Raw genomic sequence first — 25,283 nt, forward strand, 5'->3', positions numbered from 1 at the left:
GTCCTGAGCCCTTCTTTAGGAGTGTCGAAAATCAAGTAGATACCTGAATGCAAGGTTGGGCGAGGGGAAAGGGGAGGAGCACAGGCTAGCAAGTCCACACAGTTGGAGGGGAAGAAGAGAAAGTATCTGAAAAGTGATGGGGAAGAGGGCAGGGGGCTAAGAAGGATGGCTCTCTGATAGGAGAAAGGAAGGAGAGGGGCTGGGGAGCTCATCGAAGGGAGACAGAGGAATCCCACCCTCTATTGTTGTAATGGCAGTAAGTCCCTGCTGCTAAAGGTGCCAGTAAAACTTAGTTTGTGAATTCCTTTAACATTCACAGAGACGCTTGTGAATTCATTTAACAAAAAAATTACGTTAGAATTATTTTAAAAAGCACGAAAGAAAGACATGCATGACCTTGAAAACAACAAAAAAAAGTTCCGAAGACCCAATTGAATCAAATGAAAAGTTCACATGCTAGGATCTCAGCAGGTATCTCTCCACATTAGGTTCCATGCAGAAAAATACAAACTCCTGGTGGAACTCAGAGGAGTGACCAGCATTTGTGTGGATGATAGGAAATTTCGTGATGTTTTGGGTCAAGATCCTGCATCAGTCACGAAAAACCGACAAACTATTCACACTCCCCACCCACCCCCCCCCCTTCCCCTCCACACACGCACATCAATTTAATATCTGCAGTCTCTTGCATCTCTGAAAACCCTGCACAGGCTGGGCGAGCAGCTTCCCAGCCAGAGAGCTGGAAAAATGTGCTCTATTCCATCCTGATGCAGCCTACAGCACAGATAGCAATGCTGCTACCTACAGAAATCCATTCTGGAGATCCACTTCAGGTTTTCCACAAAGAAACCCAGGTGACTTCCAATAGGAGTGGTGGCACCAAGAGGAAGATCCCACCACATTCTGCCTGATCCTCCAATTCCTTGTTATAGTTAATGTTATCCTTGAATGTATTGAGAACTGAGAATCCAGCACTATGGAGCAGAAATTTTAAAAATAATTCTTTCCATCTGAGTGAACAAATTTTATTCTCATCTTGGCCCTCATTCTTGAATGACTGAACCCTGCACCTCAAATCATTTTGTATTGCATTATTTTGATTTCAACACTTCCCCAACCAGGGAAAACAGCATTCCAGAAGTACACTCAAAATCTTGAGGTTTTACTAATGAGATCACTTCTTATTCCTCTAATCAAATGAAAACAGATCTCTCTCCCCCTCTCTCTCTCTCCCCTTCTCCCCCCACCTCACCCCCCCACTCTTTCTTTCTTTCTCTCTCTCTCCCCTCCCCCTCCCTTCTCTTTCTTTTCACAGGACAAATGTCTCTGCCCAGGAAAAGTCTGGAGGAACAATACTGTACAGCAAGGGAAGTATGTGGCCATCAAAGAGGTATTAACCCACACTTTTGGGCTCTCAAACCTCGAGCGCGCAGCCCAACAGCTGCACAGCGATGGTTTGGTAGACAGGGCCCCTTCCGGCCTCGTGTGACATGTTCGCTCTCAATGATGGCCACACCTCTTGCCCGCTGTTCCAGCAGATCTTGCCCACTGTTCCAGCCCGCTGTTCCAGAAGATCTTCCTGGAGTGGCTGCCTGAAGGGATCTGGCACCTCACTGTGGAGGATGACCTCAGGAGTGTGGCTGCCCAAGCAGATGTGCTATGGGCAGTGAAAATGGACACCGGCGCTTTGCTCAAAGAGATGAGTCTGAAAACATACACATCCAGATTCAAGGATAGTTTCTTTACTGTTGTTAATAGAATTTTGAATGGACCTCCCAATATATATGATGCCTTGCAATGTTTAACTGTACCTTTCTCTTTCAGACCATGCCCTACACTTCTGTTTAATTGTAGTACTCTGCTTTTATTCTACTTGTTATACCATGTAAAGGTTAACTTGCCTGGAGAGCACACAAAAAAGAGATTCTAATTGTATCTCAGTATCTTGGCATTCAGAGAACACCAGCCAGCTGATCTTCTGCTCAAAGTGTAATGAGGAAAGACTCCTTTCATCCCTCATTTGTAATTTGCTGACACTTATCAAGATTCATAGGATTGTCTGAATGCAAGTCGTTAACTCTAAAGAAAACAGGTATTCAAGAAGGTACTTCAAGATTGTTGATTTCTATTTCTCTCAGCAAGGAACTGTAGCATCAGCTCAGTGCTCCACCACAGTTGTAACTGAATAATGACAAATTAGAGAACAATTTTGTTGATGAGAAATAGACAATGTCAAATCATCAAGCAGTTATATAGATTTGTCTGACCTAGAAGCAAATCATTGTCACTTCCAAGCATCCCCATTAGTTCTTCTGTGGACATGTCTCCATTTTTTATGTAATATGGTTTCAGTAAATAATCCATTGAATTGTCTTTGACCTTTTAAATTAGACAGTACATCGTTATGCAAGAGTCCATCATGATGGCATCTGAATTTCCATATATCTACAAAGGTACAAAGGATATCAAATGTCACCATAACTTACCAGGTAGTGGAAACTGTAAAGGAACACCATGGCCAGCAATCTGGTAAACTAAGTGAGACTTGGTTTCATTCTGCAGAGAGAAAGGGAAAAAAAACAAAGCAGAACAGCATTAAACATCGTGATTATTTATGCTAATAAAAACACAGAAAATGTTTGAAGTAAACAGGACAACTTAAAATAGAAATGCCAGAAGAGCAATTTCTCATCAGTGAGATTTCTCATCAGTGAGAGTCATAAAGTACCACACAGAAACTGGGGCTTTGGCCCATCACATCCACACGACTTTTCCATTTGCCTGCATAAGATCCATATCCTTCGGTGTCTTAACTATTTAACTGTAGTCCAAATGTCATTTTTATTATATCCCTGAAATACCATTGAAAACTTTCAAAACTCCTTGAGACATGAAACTGTCTTCACTTTTAATATCATGGGATAAACATCCTGACAATTCTCTTATAACTTCTTATCAGGTCACCCTTAGGCTATTTTTGCTCTGGGGTAAACAAACTCAGCCTATCTAATCTCTTCCCGAATCAAAAAATCCTCCAATCCAGGCAATATCCTGAAGAATCCCCTCTGCAGCCCCTCTGACACAATCTGATCCTTCCTACAGTGTGATGATCAAAAGTGCGAACAATACTGTGTGGTCCAACCAGTGGTTGGTACAATTGGAAAAGAGCATTCCAACTTCTACAAATAAAAAGTCGCCAGAAGCACTCAGCAGTCAAACAGTTCCCATGGACAGAAATGCCAGTGAAAACAATTTATCAAGTCTAGGATAGAATAAGTGAAATTAAATATGAAGTGGGAAAGAAGCAAGCTTGGTGGGGGGGGGGGGGGGGGGGTTGCTGGAGGAGGATAGTATGGGATAGTGTGAGAGATGGAGAGACAGGTCTAAGGAGAAACCACAAGGGATGGGGATGGGAAAAGGAAATTTAGAGAAAAGTTAGATTTAATTAAATTCAAAAGCAATTCTGGTCAAAGTTTTTCAAACTCATATAATGTTCCACAGGCGCAAACTGCTCTGCTGAGTTCATTCAATATTTTGAGATTTTTTTTAACTTAGTTTATGCAATATTTCTTTGTAGCGTTCTGCTTATCTTGTGGTATTTTTTATCATACTCCAAAATATAATTTCTGTGGTGCAATCCCTGAACTGCAGATGCACTGCAGTTAGAATTTTATCTATTTAATTATTGTCTCTTTAATTTCATTCAATTAAATTAGTTTACTATTATATTTCTTTACAAATACATGGTCAGCTGGTGCAAGAAAGAATTTTGATCCATAATGTACATTGCACAATGTGTACGACATTAAATTCATTACCATTATTATTAATATCATGAGAAGCATTGCTGGAGAATCCTCTATCTCACTATCAAATAACCATACAACATTACAGCACAGAAACAAGCCTCTTTGGCCCTTCTAGTCTATGCCTAACCATTCTTCTGCCTAGTCCCACTGACACGCACCCAGTCCATAGTCTTCCAGACCTTCCCCATCCATATACCTGGCCAAATTCTTCTTAGATGTTAAAATTGAGCCCGCATCCACCACTTCAGCTTCACACTCTGTGTGAAGATGTTCCCCCTCATGTTCATTCTAAACTTTTCCCCTTTAACCCTTAACCCATGTTCTCTGGTTTGTATCTGACCTATCCTCAGTGGAAAAAGCCTATCCACATTTACTCTGTCTATCCTCCTCAATTTTAAATACCTCTACCAAATCTCCCCTCATTCTTCTCTCCTCCAGGGAATAGGGTCCTAACCTGTTTAATCTTTGCCTGCAACTCAGTTCCTGAAATCTGGGCAATATCCTAGTTAATCTTCTCTGCACTCTTCATATCTTATTGATATTTTCCCTGGTGTTAGATGACCAAAATTGCACCTCACCAATGCCTTATACAACTTTACCATAAAATCCCAGCTTCTATGTACAATACTTTGATTTATGAAGGTCAATATACCAAAAACTCTCTCTAAAACCTTATCTACCTGTGATGCTACTTTCAGGGAATTATATATCTGTATTCTCAGATGCCCATGTTTTACTGCACCCCTCAGTGCCCTACCTTTCACTGAATATGTCCTTCCAAATGCAACACCTCAAACCTGTATGCATTAGATTCCATCTGCAAGCTTTGAAAACCTTCCTCGCTGATCCAACTTACTACATTATCATCTAGATCATTGATATAGATGGCAACAACAATGGTTCCAGCACTGATCCCTGAGGCACACCACTAATCACAAGCCTCCAGTCTGAGAAGCATTCATCCACCGATATTCTCTGGTTTCTCCCATCCAGCCAACGTATTCCAGTGTCTTTTTGTCTTCTATTATTTTCTTCATTGCTTTCTCCAATATATTTTCTCTTGTTGTATATCTTAAGAATTTTACTAAAATGGATCTTGGTTTTTGCTGCGGTTGTGTTTTCGGGGCTAGTGTTCTATGCGCCCTCTCTATTTCCATTTCTTCCTGTAATTCTGGTCTTCCTAGGACCCTGGGGATCCAATCTTTTATAAATTCTCTCATATTCTTGCCTTCTTCATCTTCCTTAAGGCCCACTATCTTTATATTATTTCTTCTATTATAGTTTTCCATTATATCTATCTTCTGAGCTAACAGCTCATGTGCCTCTTTAACTTTTTTATTAGATTCTTCTAGTTTCTCTTTTAAGTCCTCTACTTCCATTTCTACAATTATTTCTCGTTCTTCCACATTATCCACTCTTTTTCCTATCTCTGACATGACCATTTCTATTTTATTCATTTTTTCTTCTGCACTCTTAATTCTTCTTTTTATTTCATTAAATTCTTGTAATTGCCATTCTTTTACTGATTCCATATATTCTTTAAAAAAATATATCCATTGTCCTGCCTTTCCCTTCTTCTTCCATTTCTCTATGTTCTTCTTCTTCTTCCTCCTCTGGGTTGGCCATCTGTTGTTTCCTTGTTTTCTTTTTGCTCTCTTCTTTCTTGTTCTCATTATTTTCTATGTTCTCTTCCTGTCGCTGTGTTGCAGCTGTCACTTTCAGCTGTGGAGATCGACTCCTCAGCTGTTCCCCCCTCCCGTCAGTGTGTTTTTTTTCAAGCGCGGTTGCGCACTTTTACTCGGCTCCGCGAGCCATTTTTGTAGTCCCAAGCTCGGGACTTCCACCGACCTTAGGGAGCGGGCTTCTCTCTCCGCAGCGGGCCTCCGCGGACAGGTAAGGCCTTCACCTTCTTCTTCCGACATTCTTTCTTCTTCTCTTTTTCCCGTTGCTTTCGACTTTTCTCTCTTCGCTGCTGTTTTCTTCTCACCTTTACTTTTACTTTGTTTTAATTTTTATTCTTGTACCTTTGTGTTTTGTGTGTTTTTTTTCAACTTTTCCGGAGAGGGCTGGAATTCCCTGACCAGCCACTACTCCATCACTTAAAGTGGTATGTGAGTGGAAAGAAAAAGGTTGAGAACCACTGAACTAGAAGAAAAAAAATTGAATCCTGCCCTTTCCTGTGCCTAACTGCTGAATCCTTTTTTTCCTCGAATAGGGTTATCCTTTCTTACTTCAACTCCTGCACCACCATCTCAGCCCCTATTCGCCGAAGCTGCTTGAGCCAAAGCCTTTCCACTCTGGCTCACCCTACTCCAACAATGACACTCCGCTAACCAGATCCTCACTTTTATAGTGATGTTTGGGTCACCTGACCTCAATTGCACTTCAACTGTTGAACTCGATTGCCCAATCAACTGCACAACATTTATCCATGCTTCTGTCACAAATTTTTCCACTTGATAAATTCCTTCAAAGCCTATTTGCATTCTCCTCACCACACAGAAACCCATGTATTTGCTTGAACCTGAGGTTTGGTTTAGTTGCAACATGACTTCTAACCCAGTAGTGTCAGTCTCTAGATTAACCCCAAACATTACATCCACCTTTTGATCATTTTACTGTTATATCTTAATGATAGCTCATAAGAATCTCAATCTCTTTCAACTCAACTTCATTTCAGCGTACCAGAAAACACACTGATCAACTGTTTTTTGATCCAATATTAATGTTCTTACACTGGAATTGTTATCCATCCATTGTGGGTTTTTTATTCCACTCAGTAAGAGGTCTGATCTGTCTGCATGGCTTCTTCTTGGCAAGTTAGATACAAGGCTTTGTATAATACTATCTATGGAAGTAATGAGCAGTGAATAATTGGGATGCCATCTTATGGGATGCCACCTATCCATTCCCTCCAATATATTCCCATATAAATACAATCACTAATATATTCATTCCACTGCCTAAGCAATCCGTGACTCAGGCCAATAATGAGCCTTCAATTCCTTTAATTTTATTTTAAGTGGAAGTTTCTTCTCTAGGCTTCCAGAAACCATATCTATAAAATATTCCCTTGCACACAATTATAGCTATTTCCTTTAAAAATTCTATTAGTTTTGTTGGCCATCAATGACCACCACTTTACCTTTACACAATAATACCAAAGAAATTCATCCCCAAGAGAAAAACACAAAGACTGCTTGATGCTGGAATCTCCCATTTCCAAGCTTCTTGCCCCCTTTTTTTGTGTGAACATCACCATCCTTTTACTTTAGTTTTGATAAAAAGTACCAAGCTGAAATGCTGACTAACTATATCTATTCATATCTGCTGTCTGATCTGCTAAATTTCTCTTGCAAATCATTGTAAACTAATTCCCAAACTCCGAGACCTTGGCCTTTCTGCAAGTGTATCCAGGACTCTCTATCCCAAGGCCATAATCAACAAAGATTGGCAATAGCACCTCCTCCACAATCATCCTCAAAGCCGGAGGACCACAAAGCTATGTAATCAGACCTCTATTCTTCTCCCTGTACACCCACAAATGCATGGCCAAACACAGCTCAAATTCTATCTAGAAACTCATAGACAACACCACTGTCAAAAGAAAACTCTCTAACAACAATAAGGGAGTACTGAAGAGTGACTTGTAGCTTTGTGCCAGGTATCACTCTCAATGGCAGTAAGATAGTCATAGACATTTGAAAGAGGAGTGGCGCTCACTCCCCATCAATTTCCATCCACAGTGACGAGATTTAAGTTCATAGGGGTAAACATCTCCATTGACTCATTCAAGTCCATTCACATTTAGTCCTTTAGCTCCTCAGAAGCTTAAGGGAAGTTGTACATCGCTTGGATCCTTCAGAACTTGCTGCAGATGCACCACTGAAATAATCTTGTCAGGATGCATCACTGTGTGGTATAGGAACTGCTCCGCCCAAAACTGCAAGAAACTATAGAGTGTTTTGAAAGTGCATCACACACCCCTTTTCCCATCCATCAACTCCATCCATAACTCCCACTGCCTTGGAAAAATAGACAATGTATTAAACACAGCCACTCTCTTCACTCCCTTCCCGTCAGAAAGATGATTTGCAAGTATGAGATGACACACCACCTCCATATCCAAGGACAGTTTATTTCCTGTTAATTGATACCTGAAATGACCTCACTCTTGTAAAATTATGCTGCAGTAGCTCTGTACCAACTGGATCTCTCTGTAAATCTGCACTTTAGCTCAGTGTCTTACTTGTACTTAGTATGACATATCTGTTTGCAAAACGAACTCCATCATTGTATCTTGCTGTATGTGACAATAAACTTGAATTTAAACCTGACGTGACCTATACTGTCCAATCCAAGTTTGCTCAATTCAATCAGCTCAAATTTCTGTGTGCTTTAGTCCCTGCAGTTATTATAGAATCTAATGATGTCCACATATTAGATGCTTCACTAAAAGGTTCATATTTTCTCATCCAAATATGGAGTTACATTTATAAATTCCAAATCTCAAAAGGCAATCCTGGAATTAAGGGATTAGCATATGAGAAAGGTTTGACAGCTCTTGGACTGTACTCCTTGCTGTTGAGAAGAATGAGGGTGGGATGTCATGAAAGTATTTTGAATGATGAAAGGCCTGGACAGAGTAGATGTGGTAATGTTGTTTTCCTCGGCAGGGGAGTCTAAGACAAGAAGTCACAACTTCAGGATTGAAGGGTGCTCATTTAGCTCTGGAACTTGCTACAAAGGGTGGCTGCGGAAGCCAAGTCGTTTGGTGCATTTAAGGCAAAGACTAATAGGTATCTGAATAGTCAGGGCATTAAAAGTTATGGGGATGAAGGGAGGGGAGTGGAGCTGAGTGGGAGAATGGATCAGCTCATGTGGAACAGCAGAGCAGACTTGATGATACAAACAGCCTACTTCTGCTCCTATATCTTAAGATCTTACAATGGTCTTATCCCTGAATTGAAAGTGCTACAGAAGATGACATTTTTAAGCACTTGAATTTTTCCCATTGATTTTCTCTAGTGAGTGAAAAACATCACGTCTTATAAATTGGCATTTTTTAATTCCTATATTTTTCTTGTAAGGTTTTCTTATGTTATTTTTAGTAAGTTTTGTTCATTATTCATTTTTTTTTAAATTTAGACATACAGGACAGTAATAAGCGATTCTGTCCCACAAGCCCAAGCCCCTCAATACACCAAGGTGGAAGGAAACTCAAGTAGATACAGGGAGAACATACAAACTACTTGCAGACAGTACCAGATTGGAAACTGGTTGTTGGCGCTGTAATCTTCTTTCTTTGGCTTGGCTTCGCGGACGAAGATTTATGGAGGGGGTAAAAAAGTCCACGTCAGCTGCAGGCTCGTTTGTGGCTGACCAGTCCGATGCGGGACAGGCAGACACGATTGCAGCGGTTGCAAGGGAAAATTGGTTGGTTGGGGTTGGGTGTTGGGTTTTTCCTCCTTTGCCTTTTGTCAGTGAGGTGGGCTCTGTGGTCTTCTTCAAAGGAGGCTGCTGCCCGCCAAACTGTTGGCGCTGTAATAGTGTTGTGCTAACCATACCAACTCCTGTAGATTCTTTGTATTGTCATGTACCTTGGCTTCTCCCAGATGGAATATTGGCACAATCAACAAGTCTGCTACTTCCTTATTCTAGTTTGCAATGAACACACTCTAATCTTGCCTAACCTGCTCATCTTAAAATTGTAACATATGGTTCGCATGAGCTCACTCATCTGGAAAATGAATTACAAATGACAACTCTGAAAGGACCAAGTTTCACCTCCTGTGTTGAAGTCAAACATTTGCGAATGCTTAGATATGTACCAACATTTACAATCATCATACCTGGAATTATTTTTCAAAGTTCAAATTTATTATCAGAGTACATACATGACATCACATACAGCCCTGAGCTTCTTTTTCTGCAGGTCTATTTATCGGTAGTGCAAAAAACTGTACTCAAGCAAAGATAGTGGCACTAAAGAGAGAAATGTAAACAAGGAAAGAAATGTAAACAAACTGACTGTGCAAAACATAAAGAAAAAATAAATGTTCATTCATAAATATTGTGCAATTTAAGAGTCCTTAAATGAGTCTATCACTGAGTTTGTTGTTGAGGTGTCTGATGGAAGAGGGGAAACAAGTGTTCCTGAACCTGGTGGTATGAGCCTTTCAAGATACAACATTCAATTTATTGTCATCGTAACAAAACAGTGTCATATTACATCAAATTGCTTTTGCCTATTGTAAGGCAGACAGATTTGCCAACAGCAGAAATTCCCTGAAGCACCTCTTACTGTCAGAGAAACGAAATAGACTCCTCCCAGAGTCATCACTTCCAGTGATTCCACAGAATCAAAGAGTCCAGTCCAAACCCATTGACAATCCGAACTCCAGATCCAAATCTTCGACGCAGTCAGAAACCCTTCAGCACCCCCTCACATCCTGGTTCTGATGTTTAGTTTCCCTTCAGCCAGTTTTGAGCCAGTCTCCAGCAGTCTGCAACCCGGCGTGAGTCTTCTAACAGCAGTCTCCAGCAACCCACAGCCTCCGTGGGTTCCTTGCCTTGAGTCGCCAGCAGCCGGCCACATGCATTGGCCTTTCAGCCGAAGGGTCCCCTCACTGGTACGCCGTTGTGGTCATCATCCCCATGGGCAGTCTCTCTGCTTCACCTTCTCAGACGGGGGGATAGACCCCCCCCCCCCCCCATTTTCTGGTGCCCTGCACCAGTCTTCCGCTCTGCTGGAGTCTCCAACCCCTCATGGCTGCTGCCGATCAGAGGCGACACCATTTTGGGTGCAGACCCTGCGGTTGCAGGATTTTATATTAAACTATCATCAACTCCATTAACAGGCCATTCAAAGCCTGTGCAGAGCTGACAGCAGTTGACTGGGCACTTGGACCCCACAGGAGCACTGGATCTCCACTCCTCGCACCCCATGGGTCTGCACCAGTGGCTCCAGTAGCACCACCATTTTTCTAATGCTTTGTGGCACCTATACCTCTTTCTGCTAGCAGTAGTGAGAACAGAGTACATCCTGGGTGGTATGAATCATTGATAATTGCTGCTGCACTCCAACAGCAGCATTCCATGTAGAAATTCTCAGTGGTGGGGAGAGTCTGGCCTGTGATGTACTAGGTTATGTCTACAACCCTATGCAGGACATTCCAATCAGAGGCATTGGTGTACCCATACCAGGTTGTGATGCAGCCAGCAAGCACACTTTCCACTACATACTGTATCTTTAGAAGCTTGCCAAGGTTTCCATTGTCATACCAAACCACTGCAATCTCTTTTAGAGATTGTAATGACACTCAATGTCATTAGTGTGCTGGGTCCAAGAAAGGTCCTCTGAGACTCCCAGGAGTTTAAATTTGTTCACCCTTTCCACTTCTGGTCCCCCAGTGATCACTGGATCATACACCTTGAGTTTTCCCCTGCTAAAGTCCACAATCAGCTCCTTGGTTATGGTGACATTACATGCGAGTTTGTTGTTAGTGCACGACTAAGCCAAATTTTCAATCTCCCTTCTGTCGCCCCTTTATATATAAACCCACTATCGTGGTATCATTAGCAAATTTGTAGATGGTGGTTGTTGTTGTACTAAATGGGGGATTGAGGCCCAAGTCTTGGAGTTTGCTGATCAGTTTTGAGGGAGGGATGGTGATGTGGATGTGAGTTGAACTGTGGTCGATAAAGAGCATCCCAATGTATGCATCTTTGCTGGCCAGGTGTTCCAGAGTTTTGTGTAGAGCCAGTGAGATGGCATCTGCGATAGATGTGTTGCTGCAGTAGGCAAATTGGAATGGATCCATGTGGCTGCTTCAACACCAGCTTCTCACTGTGGAAATGAGTGTCACCGGTCATCATTATGCATATCCACATATTTGTATGTCTAATTTACTTTAGGTGGCTCAGGTGGGTATCTACATTCTGACCTCAGGATACCTAAGGTGGCCCTTACACTAATCTAGAAAGGAACCTCTGGGAGCCTCTTTCCTGACAAGAAGCTCTGGGCCAATGTCCTAGCTTCTTTATGCGCATGGTATAAAGAAAAGTGAGGGAAACAAACTCACTGCCACTCTCCAGATATGACAGCATCAGCACCTGCTCTTTACGGGCTTAGGCACGTTGCTGATCAGGGTCAATGCATTCCCAATAAAGTCCTGGCATTCACAAAACACATTGGGGTCCACAAGATTATGAGAGGCATTGATAGGTTTGACAGCCAACACCTTTTACCCGGAGTGACAGTAGCAAATACTAGAGGATGACTCTTTAAGGTGAGGGGATAAAAGTTGTGGGGCATCTTGAAAGACTTGGCTTCTAAACTGGTGCTCGGGTGGCATGATCAATGTAAGGGCAGCACAGTTAGCGTAACAGTTAGCACAGCGTCAGCAAACGGGTTCGAATCCAGCGCTGTTTGTAAGGAATTTGTTCATTCTCCCTGTGTCTGCATGGGTGTTTTCCAGGCACTCCTGTTTCCTTCCACCCTCCAAAACGTATGGGGGGGTGGGGGGAGGTTGTAGGTTAACTGAGTTTAATTGGCAGCAGTGGCTCGTGGGCTGGAAGGGACCATCACGGTGGTGTATGTCCAAATTTTTTAAATGTAAATTTTAAATTTTTTTATCAGGGTTACAGGTATTGACGCTGCTCATTCATGTGAAACTTCATCATGCAGCAGTTCTTCCAATTCAAAAAGCAACAGAGAGTACAGTCTGATACGGCTCAAAGACAAAACTAGACTTTTGATAGAATGGCAATGATCCTGGACAACAATGCTCTTTGAAATTAGTTTGCCTCTGTTTGTTCCAATGTCGTATATGTAAGTATGTGAGAAAAGTCCGTATGAGATTAATCCTGGAGCTGCATACACATCAGCAGTTTAAAAATAAATTTGTAAACCATGAAGTTATGCTGAAATGCTATGTATTTTCACAAGAAAAACATGTAACAAGTCAAACAGAATAATGTTCAAGTTGTGGGTGAAAAATTGTCCTGTGTCCATTGAGTAGGAGTTTGCAAATCAATACAACAAAAGTTCCATTTGTGACTGCATTTGAAATTTGATCAGAGATCAAAGCAAATTCAATTTGGTCATTATTTTCACTAAAAACGCAGGGGTGGAATTACACTGTATGCACTATTGCAGCAGATGAATCTTCCAACTCTTTCCTTGTCCTACTAGAATGAAGCAGTCCAGGACAGAAAGTGCATTTAAACAAACGTACAGTTCCACTGAAAATGAATACATGTAAGAAGCTTAAACAAACAAATTCATTGCCAGGATCAGATATGCCTGAAGATTTTAGCATAACCCTGTGTTGATGTTTTGAGTCTGTGTATGGACAACTCATTCATATGGAACCAGCAGCTGCCAAAGTCTCAAATCATTTGGGTGTCAGATTAAAGTCATAGAGCTATGCAACATGGGAATAGGCCCTTCAACCCAACTATTCCTGCCAACCAGTTTGCCTCGCTTTGCTTGTCCCATTTGTCTGCATTTGGCCCATATCTCTCCAAACCTTTATGATCCAAATACCTGTCTAAATGTCTCTAAAGTGTCATAATTGTACCAGCATCTGCAACATATTCCATGCACAGGAATGCACCACTTAACATCCACGGTATGTTCTGTTTTTGGTGTTATACAACGTGTGAACACTGCATTGCTGTATATACTTAGCAAAGCTATATGGGATACTGAACATGATAAATTAAACTGTTGATGTTTTTTCACTTTTTACACTTTTTATGTAAACACTTTCTTAGCCTATATCACACACAGTTTAACAAAGAGGATCAGAATCTTCCTCATTGTGTTCCACTGAAAGAGTTTCAGGAGGATAACCTCCATTGATGAACTGTCACTCAGTAGGACCTGGCTGAGGCTCTTCTGAGGGAGGTGTTGGCTTCTTCAGGAATATGTTCAGTGTTGTTCGCATCATTTTCTTTTTCTTTTCTTCATAAATTTCTTTATATTGCAGCAAACACTGCAGGATTTCTGAACTCTATTATAACCTTATGGGAGCATGGATGACAGACTTATATGTGGTCAGACATTGCCCAAACAGACGTTAAGCAGCGCATACCTGTACATTGAAAATCCTTGATTCAGAGTGAACTACATCATTACAATTTTAACGTAAAATTTTAATCATATGATGGTTATTGATCTCAAGCATTCCTCTACAGCATGAATGAGCCCATTCTCATTGCACAGTACTAAATCTGAAACAGCCTATTTCCTTGTCAGTTTTTTAAGATTCTAATCTAGAATACATTCCGGGAATTCATCCTGTACATTGTTGTTCCTATTTCAAAATGCCCAATGGATGGCTTTAAGATAAGCCTGCTCAAACATTTATGAAAAAGACAGGAGTTGTGAAAACCTTCACTTACCAGGACAACAGTATTCAAATCATGGATGGACTTAAGTTACCAAAGGGTCAATGAGAGCTCAAAGAGTAATGGACGCAAAAGAGGAACTATAGCTGCTTCTAGCAATGGAGTCACCATGGGAATCATATTTGACAACAAAATTTAAATGCATGCTTATATTCCCAATTAGTAACAGGGAATTGATTAATAATTTTGGCGACAGTTGTTGCCTTGTATGCAACTGTAAGTCCTTGTCACGAGACACAATCCCTAGAGTTCAAATAATATAATCAGTTCCATGGTATGCAGCATGCAATTTTCTGCAATAGTCTAACAATTGTTATGTTAGCTTGAAGGAAAAGGTAGAAAGAAAGCTTTTAATGTTTGAAAGTAATAATTGATATTCCATAAAACACAATTTTTGTTTTCAAACCTGACACTGAAAATAATGCCTGAACCCAGGATCACATAATAGGCAAAGCAGTAAACTTATAGTTTGTAAACAGTGTCACACGTAGATTGGATGTTAAAGAGAACTTTTGGATAATTGGCCTTTATATCGAACATAAGAGCTGGGATGTTATGTTGAAGTTGTAAAAGACATTGATGAGTTCAAATGTGGAGTGTTGTGTGGAATTTTGGTCACCAATATATCAATAAGATATCAATAAAATTGAAAGAATGCAGAGAAAATTTACAAGGATGTTGCTGGGACTTTAAGATCCAAGTTCTCAGGTAAGGTTGAATAGTTGGGACTTTATTCCTTTGAGTTTCAGAGAATGAGGAGAAATTTGAAAGAGGTGTACCAAATTATGAGAGTTATGGACAGGATCAATGAAACCAGGATTTTTCCACTGAGTTAGGTTGAGACAATAACTAAAGGGTATGGGTTAAGGGTGAAATGTTAAATGTTTAAGGGGAAATTTCACTCAGTGGGTGGTGGGATTGTGGAGAAAGCTGTCAATGGTGGTGGTGGATGCAGATTTGATCATAACATTTACAAGAGATTTGGATAGGTCCGTGGTGGGAAGGGTATGGAGAGTTATGTTCCAGGTGCAAGTCAATGAGATTTGATAGAAAAGTCATTTGGCATGGACTAGATGGGCCAAAGGGGCTGTTTCGATGCTGCAATGTTCTCTGGCTCTATAGGCACTCATTAATATGGAACAAATAAAACTTTTTACACAAGAGATGTAATGGATTGTCATGTTAAAGGGAAGTTGCTGTCAAAGAAATGCAGCAAAGGACTATAACATTCAATGTATGCAAATTTCAAAGCAAAACTCACCAATGAGCTTTCTTCATTCCCTGGTACCGGTTCAATCAAGTAAGTGTAGTTTCCAACATAAAAGGAACCACTGAGGATGGAAACAATCAATAATTTTAATAGCATCCATGCAGTGAGGAAGCAAATTTCATGTCTATTTCCTGCTTGTCACCAAAGCATCAGCTTCTGAACATCAAAGCAATTGATCAGAACAACCAAAAGAGAAATTCAATGCCACCTTTTGTAACAGCTGAATGAAGGCAATTTCAGGAGGACGGAATGTTTCCATCAATGTCTCCGTTTTGTCAACAAAAGGAGAATGCATTGACATTGTCAGATCTCATCCTCTATAAGTGCAATAAATTGTAAAGAATTGTCCCATTGGGTGGTGCATGTGCTGGCTAATTGGGGTTGCTCAAGAACTATCACACCACCTGCTTTAAATATAAAGCAAGAAACTGATGACCAGGAGCAGCCAAACAAACGTTCAATGAGAGGATAGGTTTGTTCAGCCAAGGTCATCACATTATAAGTTAAAGTTACCCTGTCTCCTTCACAACTGTTGTTACATCTTTGGACAGTACTAAAGTTGGAGTAGTTGCAAGAACTGCTTAACCCCAGAGATCTGGTCACTTATCAGCTACAATGCAAGCAAGAAAGGGAAACTGACCAAAAGAAAATTCAAATCCAAATAAGAGCAGGAACGTGATGTTGAGGCTTTACAAAACACTGGTGTGACCTCACTTGGAGTATTGTGAGCAGTTTTTGGCTCCTCATTTAAGAAAGGATGTGCTGACATTGGAGGGGTACAAAGGAGGTTCACCAGGATGATTCCGGAAATGAAAGGGTTATTATATGAGGAGTGCAGACAGCTCTTGGCCTGCATTTGTTGGAATTTAGGAGAATGAGAGGGGATGTGTTTGGAACATTTTGATTGTTGAAAGGTGCAGGCAGAATAGATATAGAAAAGTTGTTTCCCACGGTGAGAGAGTCGAGGATAGAAGGGCACAACTTCAGGATTGAAGAGCGTCCGCTTAAAACAGAGATGCATCAGGATTTCTACAGCCAGAAGGTGGTAAGTCTGTGGAATTTATTGCCATAGGCAGTTGTGGAGGCCAGATCATTGGATGTATAAGGCAGAAGGGGGTGAATTCTTGATTAGCAAGGGCATCAAAGGTTATGGGGAGAAGGCCGAGTCATGGTGCTGAGTGGGAAAATAGATCAGCTCATGATTGAATGGCAGGGCAGGCTCGATGAGCTGAATAGCCTTTTTCTGCACTTATGATCTTATAGCCACAGCTCGCAAGTGACAAAGCTCCAATGCCAACAACAGTCCAAGTACTGGAGGAAATGATTTTGCACCTCAAGAATTGCATTCTTATAACCTTAACAGGTTTCATGATGACTTAAGTACTCAGCTTTGCTCCATTTCTCTTTGATTTCCCTCCTCTACCATCATACAATTAGATTACCAAAACAACAGATGGCAATTTACTGTGCAGAGTAAATTCTTGGCTTTGGATCCCAGTCCAAGATGATTAGGATCAAGAATGATTAAGCTGCATTACAGTGCTGGGAAATTCTGTTCATTATGCAAAACTCATGCTTAGAGAACCCCATTCAGAAATAGAGGCAATGCTCAAATCAACCCCAGGATACAGAAACGTCCTCTCTACTGAGCTTCAGCAAGTGTAGCCGAGGCACAGTCAGCAACATTAGCCCAGCTTTTTTATTTAACGCACATGCAACACGTTAACTTTTATTTTAGTTCATGTCACAATAAATATTTCAGCTGATAGAAAGAAATATGAAATATGAATAAGAACATTTGCTTCTCACAAATGGTTTATTCCAAGACACTTCCCCAGGTGGGGATTAGAACCAAAGAAGGCTATGGCACAGAAAACAGGCCATTCAGCCTTTCTAGTCTGTGCCAACTACTGTTAAGCCAGTCCCAATAACCTGTTCCCATTCCATATCCCTCCACACCTCTTCCCATCCATGTATCCATCCAATTTATTCTTAAAACTCAAGATCGAGTTCACACCCACCACGACAGATGGCAGCTCGTTTCACACTCCCGCCACTCTCTGAGTGAAGAACTTCCCTCTAATGCTCCCCTAAACCTTTCCCCTTTCACCCTAAAGCCATGTCCTCTCGTATTTATCCCTCAGTAGAAAGAGCCTGCTCATATTTACTCTGTCTATACCCTTCACAAACTCCCCTTCATTCTTCTTCATTCCAAAGAATAAAGTCCTAACCTGTTTAATCTTTCCCTGAAACTCAACTCCTGAAGACTCGGCAACATCCTAGTAAATTTTCTCTACACTCTTTCAATCTTATTGATATCCTTCCTGTAGCTAGGCAACCAGACTGTACACAACATTCCATATTTGGCCTCTCCAATGTCTTATATAACTTCAACATAACATCCCATTCCATCAGAACCCTGCAATTTTCCAAGGGAAATAAAAGTTAACATATTCTCCTTGTGATTTTAAGAGCACTTTCGATATTCCTTTCCAGCATATCATTAAGTCTCTATCATTTTATGTTTGTGAAATTATTAGGAAAATAACTGCCCTTAATATTGCAACCAAACAGCACCTTAATAATAAAAGCACAAAAATGCTGAAGGAACTCAGCAGGTCACACAGTGTACAAAGGAGGAAAAGATATGTAACCAACATTTCGGGCCTGAGCCCTTCTTCAAGGTTTGAGCAAAAAGCAGGCTTGTGTCTGAATAAAGGAGCTGGTGGAAGAAGGAAGCAATTGGAGGAACAGCACCTCATATTCTGTATGGGAGGATGACATTAACATTGACTGCTTTGGAAACTGTTTGCCCCCATTTGCTTTGCTTCCCCTATCCCTGTGTCTCATTTACTCCAGCGCCTGCTTGCTTTTTGCTCACACCTTGAAGAAAGGCACAGGGACGAAACATTGGCTATATCTTTACCTCTTATGGTCATTGCGAGACTTGCTGAGTTTCTCAGGTATTTTTGTGTCGGCAGACTTTCGTGTGTCACAGCATCTTAATAATATCAACTCTAATGCTTCAAGGAGCTGAACCAGTATCACCTTCTCAGTTTTCAGAACCCCCGGCATACCATTAACATCCACATCTTGAAGCTTATTTTTTAAATACTGGTTCCTAACAGTTGGGTTGTATTGAGCAATTTGAATTTGCTTAGGAGAATCCCTCCCAGAATCTCAAGCACTCTTCAAGAGTGAATGAGGAGTAGGCAGCCCATAATGTAGGAGGACAAAATGCTACCATTTGGTTACTGACTACAATCAAATCTTCAGACTGTGAGCAGAGTACACTGGTACATCACTGAGGGTGCATTCCTGGACACGAGGGCCAACCGAATCACCTAAAGATAATGGATATGCATTACTGAGTGTTATTTTTTTACCCAAGAGGTTTAAATGTGGGCATCATTGATATAAATATAGGGTTTTACATAGTTATTAATGAACATTAAACACAAGACAAGATGTACTATAAATATATCGTACACTGACAAAAATGAACTCAGAAACACACGAGAGCAGTCGTCACAGATTCAATGGAAGAGGTTACAGCTGGGGAGATGAACCAAGCTGTGACTTACTCTACAGGGGAAATGGGCTGAATTGTGACTCCTGCTTTTGAAGAGGAGGCCACAATGCAGTGCCTTGCCTTCCTTGTCATCATGGAACATTTCTGACTAGTAGGAGAAACCATTGAGCACAAATGTAGTCACTCGACAACTGCTGAGCTCTTAAGTTGTACAAGCTGTTTTCTGGGTTTTTTTGTAGTGTTTTATTTTGCAGTTTTTTACCTCCTGGGCTAAAAGTGCCATAACAAAACACTGACTTGCAGCATATGCTAAGCAAGGTATGAACTAATGACAAAATAATGACTTTTTTTAAAGTAATAATGAAAATACTTACTTGCTGCAGATGAACAGGTACTTAAACAGAAAAATCCATAATAGTAAACTAACTGAAATAAATTAAAAGAGACAACAAATACACAAGATAGATTCCAAATATTTACAGTAATCTGAGTGCATGAAATGACTTGCAATGGTGCAGTCAATACGTGATTAGTGTAACAAGGGGTTGTTCAAGAGTCTGACAGCTCTTGGAATGAAACTATTTCAAAATTCAAGATTATTTTATTGTCATGTAATAAAAACAAATGTAATATTACATGAATTGCATTCAGCCTGGTTTTAGGCACACCATCAGCAGGAATTGCCCGATGCCCCTTACAGTCAGAGAAAGAGAAGCAAAAGAGAGTCCTTCAGAGTCACTGTGTGTCCGTGGAAATGGCCTCTAGTGCTCCTGCTGCCTCTGCAGCCACACAGACTTCAGTCCAAACAATCGGCAACTTGAGTTCCACATCCAAACCTCCAACACAATCAGGAAGCCTTCAGGGCATGAGACTCCTCGGAAGCCCCTCTCGCCCTCGGTACTGCGGTTCTCATACCTGGTACCCCTTCAGCCAGTCTCGAACCAGTCTTCAGCAGTCCACAGCCAATGTGTGAATCCTTTGACCGCAGGTTGCCAGCAGCGCGCAGCCTATGTGTGAAATTTGCCTCAAATCATGAATGGCCCACCCGCAGCTGCATGTTTTTCAGCCACAGAGTCCCTCACTGATCATCTGCCATCTTGGACACATCCTGTAGGTTCATCTCCTCTGCTTCTCCTTCTCAAATGGGGCATGTTCTCCCTATTTTCTGGTGTCCTGTGTCTGTCCTCTGTTTCCACAGATTCTGCAACCCCTCTAGGCCACTACCAGCACAGGTGCTGCCATCTTGTGCCAGGAACCCATGGTCGCAGGATTTTAAAATGAAACCATCGGCTCTTTGCACAGGCCATCTAAAACCTGTATGGAGCCATTGGTAGGAGGAATGGGCAGTAGAACCCCATGGAGTAGCATTTAAAAAAAATTCTTGTTGAATCTAGAACTGGTTATTTTCAGGCATCTGTACTTTCTGCCTGAAGGTAGCAGTGAGGAGAGAAGGTGGCCAGGATTATGGGTTTGTTTAATGATGATGGCTGCCTTCTCGAAGCAGCGCTTCACAGAGATGACTGCATGGATGTGGTTGGGAGTCAATACACAAAAGGACTTGGATATGGTCATATTTCTGTTCATTAGAGAAAGTATGTACTGAAACAGGAACGACATGTTACAACTATATGAGACATTGGTGAGATTGCATTTGGAGCATTGAGGGCAGTTCTAGTCACTCAGCTATATGAAAAATTATACTAAGCTGTAAAGAGTGCAGCTGTAAAGGGCTGGGCAACATGATTGACATAGCTTTACAGCGCCAGCAATCGGGTCCGGACCTTAGTTTGAATCCCGTGCTGTCTATAAGGAGTTTGTATGTTCTCCCCGTGTCTATGTGGGTTTTTGCCAGTGGCTCCTGTTTCCTCCCACCCTTCAAAAACATACTGAGGTGTAGGTTAATGGGGTGCAAATTCGGTGGCACAGTCTCGTAGGGACATATTGTCCAGTTACAGTCCTGTATGACTAAATTTAAAATTTAAATTTTTTTTAAATTTAAAAAAAAAGAGAGGCAAGATAGACTGGGACTAATTTTCCTGAAACATAGGCTAAGGGGGGAACCTTTCATAGATTTATAAAATGTACAAGGTCATAGTCATAGCCGTTTTCCCCAGATTAGCTGTGACTAAAATGAGATTTAAGTTGAGTAGGGAAAGATTTAAAAGGGACCTGAGGGGAAACTTTATTAGAGAGGGTGAGCGAATTAAAGAATGAGATGCTGGGGAGGTGGTAATGGCAGGTACAGTTGTTAAATATAAAAGATATTTAGACAGGTACATGGATAGGAAGGGTTCTGAATGATATGGATAAAAAACACACAAATGGGACTAGCTTGGTATGGACAAGATGGGCAGAATGGCCTGTTTCAGAGCTGTAGAACTTTATGATTCTTAAATTTTTGCATCATATCTGGGATCCTTGTAATGCCTTGGCACAAATTGTGGAAAATACATTGCGCTCACTCACCCTCATCATAAGGGCGATAAGAAACTGCTGCAGTTTTCATTCCTTCCAGTTGTGCACCAGCTCGCTCTATGCACAACGCTGCTGAATCGTTCCTCTTTATTCAAACAATTGTTGTTGATTGCATCATTTACTGAACTGCTGTAGGCAAGACACTGTACCAGAGTACGGAAGGAGCTGAATCAACATATGTGCTTCAAGTGCCAAGCTTTGTGAAGTACTGTGGGTTCATTACTGAATCTACTGTTTATCACAGTAATCTATTCAATTAGTTCTCCCAAACAGGGTTCCAAGGTTTGCAGTTGGATTATTCAAATGCGATAGACATTCCACAATGCATGAGAAGGTGTGTGGCATGTCGCTGAAAGACAACAGGGCTTTGTCTTTTTGCCTCAAGCCTCCTAGTGGGGAGTTTCTATCATGGTGCAGAGAGAGAATGATGGGGATGGATGGCTAGTCAGTCAGTCAGAATCAAGTGAGGATAAGATGAGAGACAGTGGCTGGAGGGGGGAGGGGATGACATAGTCAAGGGCCATGAGGTCACTGGTTCGGAGGACAAGGGATGGCTCCTGAGATGAATCTTGAAGGGCAAACTTAACTGGAATTTGCTCACAAGCACTCAAGTCCTAAACAATCTACTGGAAGGAACTCAAAAGTTCTAGCAACATCAGTGGGAGAAAAAGAATGGTCAGCATTTTGAGCTGAATCTCTTCATCCGTCCTGGTGTGCTAACTTGACAAAAGAGCAGGAAGGAGGAACCTGTTTGCATTTTCATCATTTTCTGTCATGACACATAAAAGCAACAGAATTTCCGGTATCACTTTATGTCATAACAAAGTAAAAGGCGAGGTCTGTTTCCCCCCCGCCAGCTGAGGTTAAGAGCTGACACGATAGAGGTAAGCAAAATTATAAGAAGCATAGACGGAATAAGAAGCCACTCTGTGTCCCAAAATAGATGTGTCTAAAACATAAGAGAATGGATTTAAAGTGCAAGAGGGGAGATTTAAAGGGACCTAAGGAGTAAATTTTCTATTTAAAAATGTTGTTGATGTCTGGAATGAGCTCCCAGGAGAGGTGATAGAGGCAGGAACAGAAACAACATTTAAGAGGCTTGAACAAACAAGACAAAGAGGGATGAGGAATGAATGCATGCAAGTGGGATTTATAATGATAGGCCATGTTGTTGGTCATAGATTAAGTGATTATGATTATTACAAAACTTTCATATATTCATTTTTACTCAAATCTTAAACATGATGTAATTTTTTTAAATGCAAACCACCAGGACCATATGGCATGAATTCTACAGACCTCTGATTGTTCCAAATGGACATGAGTTTGAAGGCAGAGTTTGAAGCATTAAAAAAAAAGGGGTGCTTTTGAAAGTGTGCTGACAAGAATCGAGTACATCAAGTCAAGTTTATTGTTCCTTTGATTGCACGAGTACAACAGCATTCTCCGAACCTTGGTGCAAAACCCGCAAACACACAATCAGAATGGTCATAACACACATACAGACAAACTATACATATGCAGGACAAATATTCATATATACAAATAAAAACAAGAAATATTGTTTCATGAATATGAGATTCTCGGAGAGTTAGTGTAAGTGATTCCCTTGGTAATCATCATTCTCTCCGCCCTTGGGAAGAAATTGTTTCTCACCCTGGTGGTGGTGGCTCTGTTGGTGGTGATGTCCTTCCTTACCGGAGCAGCAGAAGGATTCTGTGTGCAGGAGGACGGGGTCTGATGGATCTTGTTAATGGCTGGGCAGGGGTGGGGGGAGCGCGTGGGGAGGGAGACTCCAGTGATCTTCTCTGCCACTCTTATGATCCTGTGGATTGACCACCAATCCATTTCTCTGCAGCAACCAGACCACACTGCGATGCAGCTGGACAGGACACTCTCAATAGAGCTCATGCACAAAGTTGATATAATGATGGCTGGTAGCCTTGCCTGCTTCATTCTTCTCAGGAAGTGTAGTCACTATTGCACCATCGTAATACGTGAGATGGTGAGTGTCCACGATAGGTCACTAGTTACGTGAACTCCGAGGAAATTGGTGCTCTCCACTCTCTACTACAGAGTTATTAATGTGTAATAGAGAGTGGTTGTTCCTGGTCCTCCTGAAGTCCACGATCATCTCCTTCATCTCATCCACATTGAGACTCAGGTAGTTATTCTCATACCATAGCATGAGTTTTTCCACCTTTGTAGTGTGACTTGTCATTATTACTGATGAGGTCAACTACTGTTGTGTCATCTGCAAACTGTTGGAGCTGGATCTGGTGATGCAGTTATGGGTCAGTAGCATGAACAGGTGCAGGCTGAACACACAGCCCTGAGGTATGCCAGTGCTCATTCATATTCATGTTAAAGGGAAGCTTGGATGGTCAGGCAAATTCAGGTTTTGGTTAAGAACAAGAAGGAGGTATGGGGCAGGTATAAGCAGCTGGTATCAAGCAGACTGATGTTTCAGCACAAACTGGAAGGGCTGAATGGCCTGTTTCCTGTGCTGTTTTTGTTCTATGATATACCTGGAGGAGTTTTGGGAACTGAGAAGCAAGGTTAAAAGTGCCATCAGGAGAGCAAAAAGGGACAGGAGTTAATTCTGGCAGATTACTTAAAGGATATTCCCAAGAGATTTCATCAATACAGAAAGGTAACCAGAGAAAAATTGGGACCCCAAACAATCAATGAATCAATGCAGTCAACTCTGTGTGGAGCTACAGGAGATGGGTAAGGTTCACAATGAGGGCTTCTCTGATTTTACTGTGGTGAAAGGCACGAGGACTGAGGAACTTGGAGGAGTCAATGATAGTATCTGGAGAACAGTCAGTATTACAGTTAAGGAGGTGCTGAAGGTCCTGATGCATATAAATGAAGACGTCTCCTGGACCTGATCATATATATCCAAGGATACTGTGAGAGGCTAGGAAGGATTTATAGGTCATTATTAAGTCCATGTGAGGTACCATAAAACTGGAGGGTGGCAAATGTTGGGCATCTCCTCAAGAAGGGCTGAAGGGAAAGGCCTTGGAACTACATCCCAGTGAGCCTAAAATCTGTGGTCAGTAATTTAATGGAAAGTATTTTGAGGGAGAAGATAGACATGCTTTTGGATGGACAAGGGCTGTTTAGTGATTGTGAGAAGGATATAAATCTGATTGGAGTTTTTTTTTGAAGATGTGACCAGGAAGGTTGATGAGGGCAGTGTTACAGATGTACATAAGGATTTCAACAAGGCAGGTGATAAGCGTCTACACAGAAGGCTGCTCTGGAAGTTTAGACTGCATGGCATCCAAGATGAGATAAAAAATTGGCTTCATGAAAGATAGCAGAGGATGTTGGTCGGAGGTTGTTTATAGGACTGGAGGCCTATGTTTAGTGGTGTGACTCAAGGTTCAGTGCTGGGCCCATTGTTGTTTGTTACCTATATCAAAGATTTACATGAAAATGTAAAATGATTAGCAAGTTTATCGAGGATACTATGATAGATAGTGAAAACAGCTGCTAAAAGTTACAACAGAATCGTGATCAGTTAGGTAGGTGGACAGAGGAATAGTTGTTTGAACTTAATATTAAAAAAAATGAGGAGTTGCATTTTGGCAAGTTGAACATGGCATGGATCTGGGGAGTAATTTATAGCAGGGAAATCTAGGATTATTGTGATAGATTGCTAGTGATCCTCCTGACCACTAGTGGGAGTCAGGGACTAAAATATGGATGCCTCCACATGGTCCTGAATAAGTTCCATAGTTAATAAAGTATAGTTGTTTTAAAAGAACCC

General features: G+C 41.3%; 1 protein-coding gene across 1 annotated transcript in view; it reads right to left on the bottom strand.

Moving 5' to 3' along the window:
• adam22 (ADAM metallopeptidase domain 22) overlaps positions 1 to 25,283 on the bottom strand; it is a 319,406-nt gene that overhangs the window by 163,001 nt on the left and 131,122 nt on the right. Inside the window, exons 6-7 of the mRNA XM_069914278.1 lie at positions 15,487 to 15,556; positions 2,487 to 2,556 (exon numbers count right to left, since the gene is read on the bottom strand). Coding sequence (XP_069770379.1) covers positions 2,487 to 2,556; positions 15,487 to 15,556 — 140 coding nt within the window. The remainder of the gene's footprint in view (positions 1 to 2,486; positions 2,557 to 15,486; positions 15,557 to 25,283) is intronic.

The sequence above is a fragment of the Narcine bancroftii genome, chromosome 1 (assembly GCF_036971445.1).
Source record: "Narcine bancroftii isolate sNarBan1 chromosome 1, sNarBan1.hap1, whole genome shotgun sequence".
In the NCBI taxonomy this organism is placed as follows: domain Eukaryota; kingdom Metazoa; phylum Chordata; class Chondrichthyes; order Torpediniformes; family Narcinidae; genus Narcine; species Narcine bancroftii.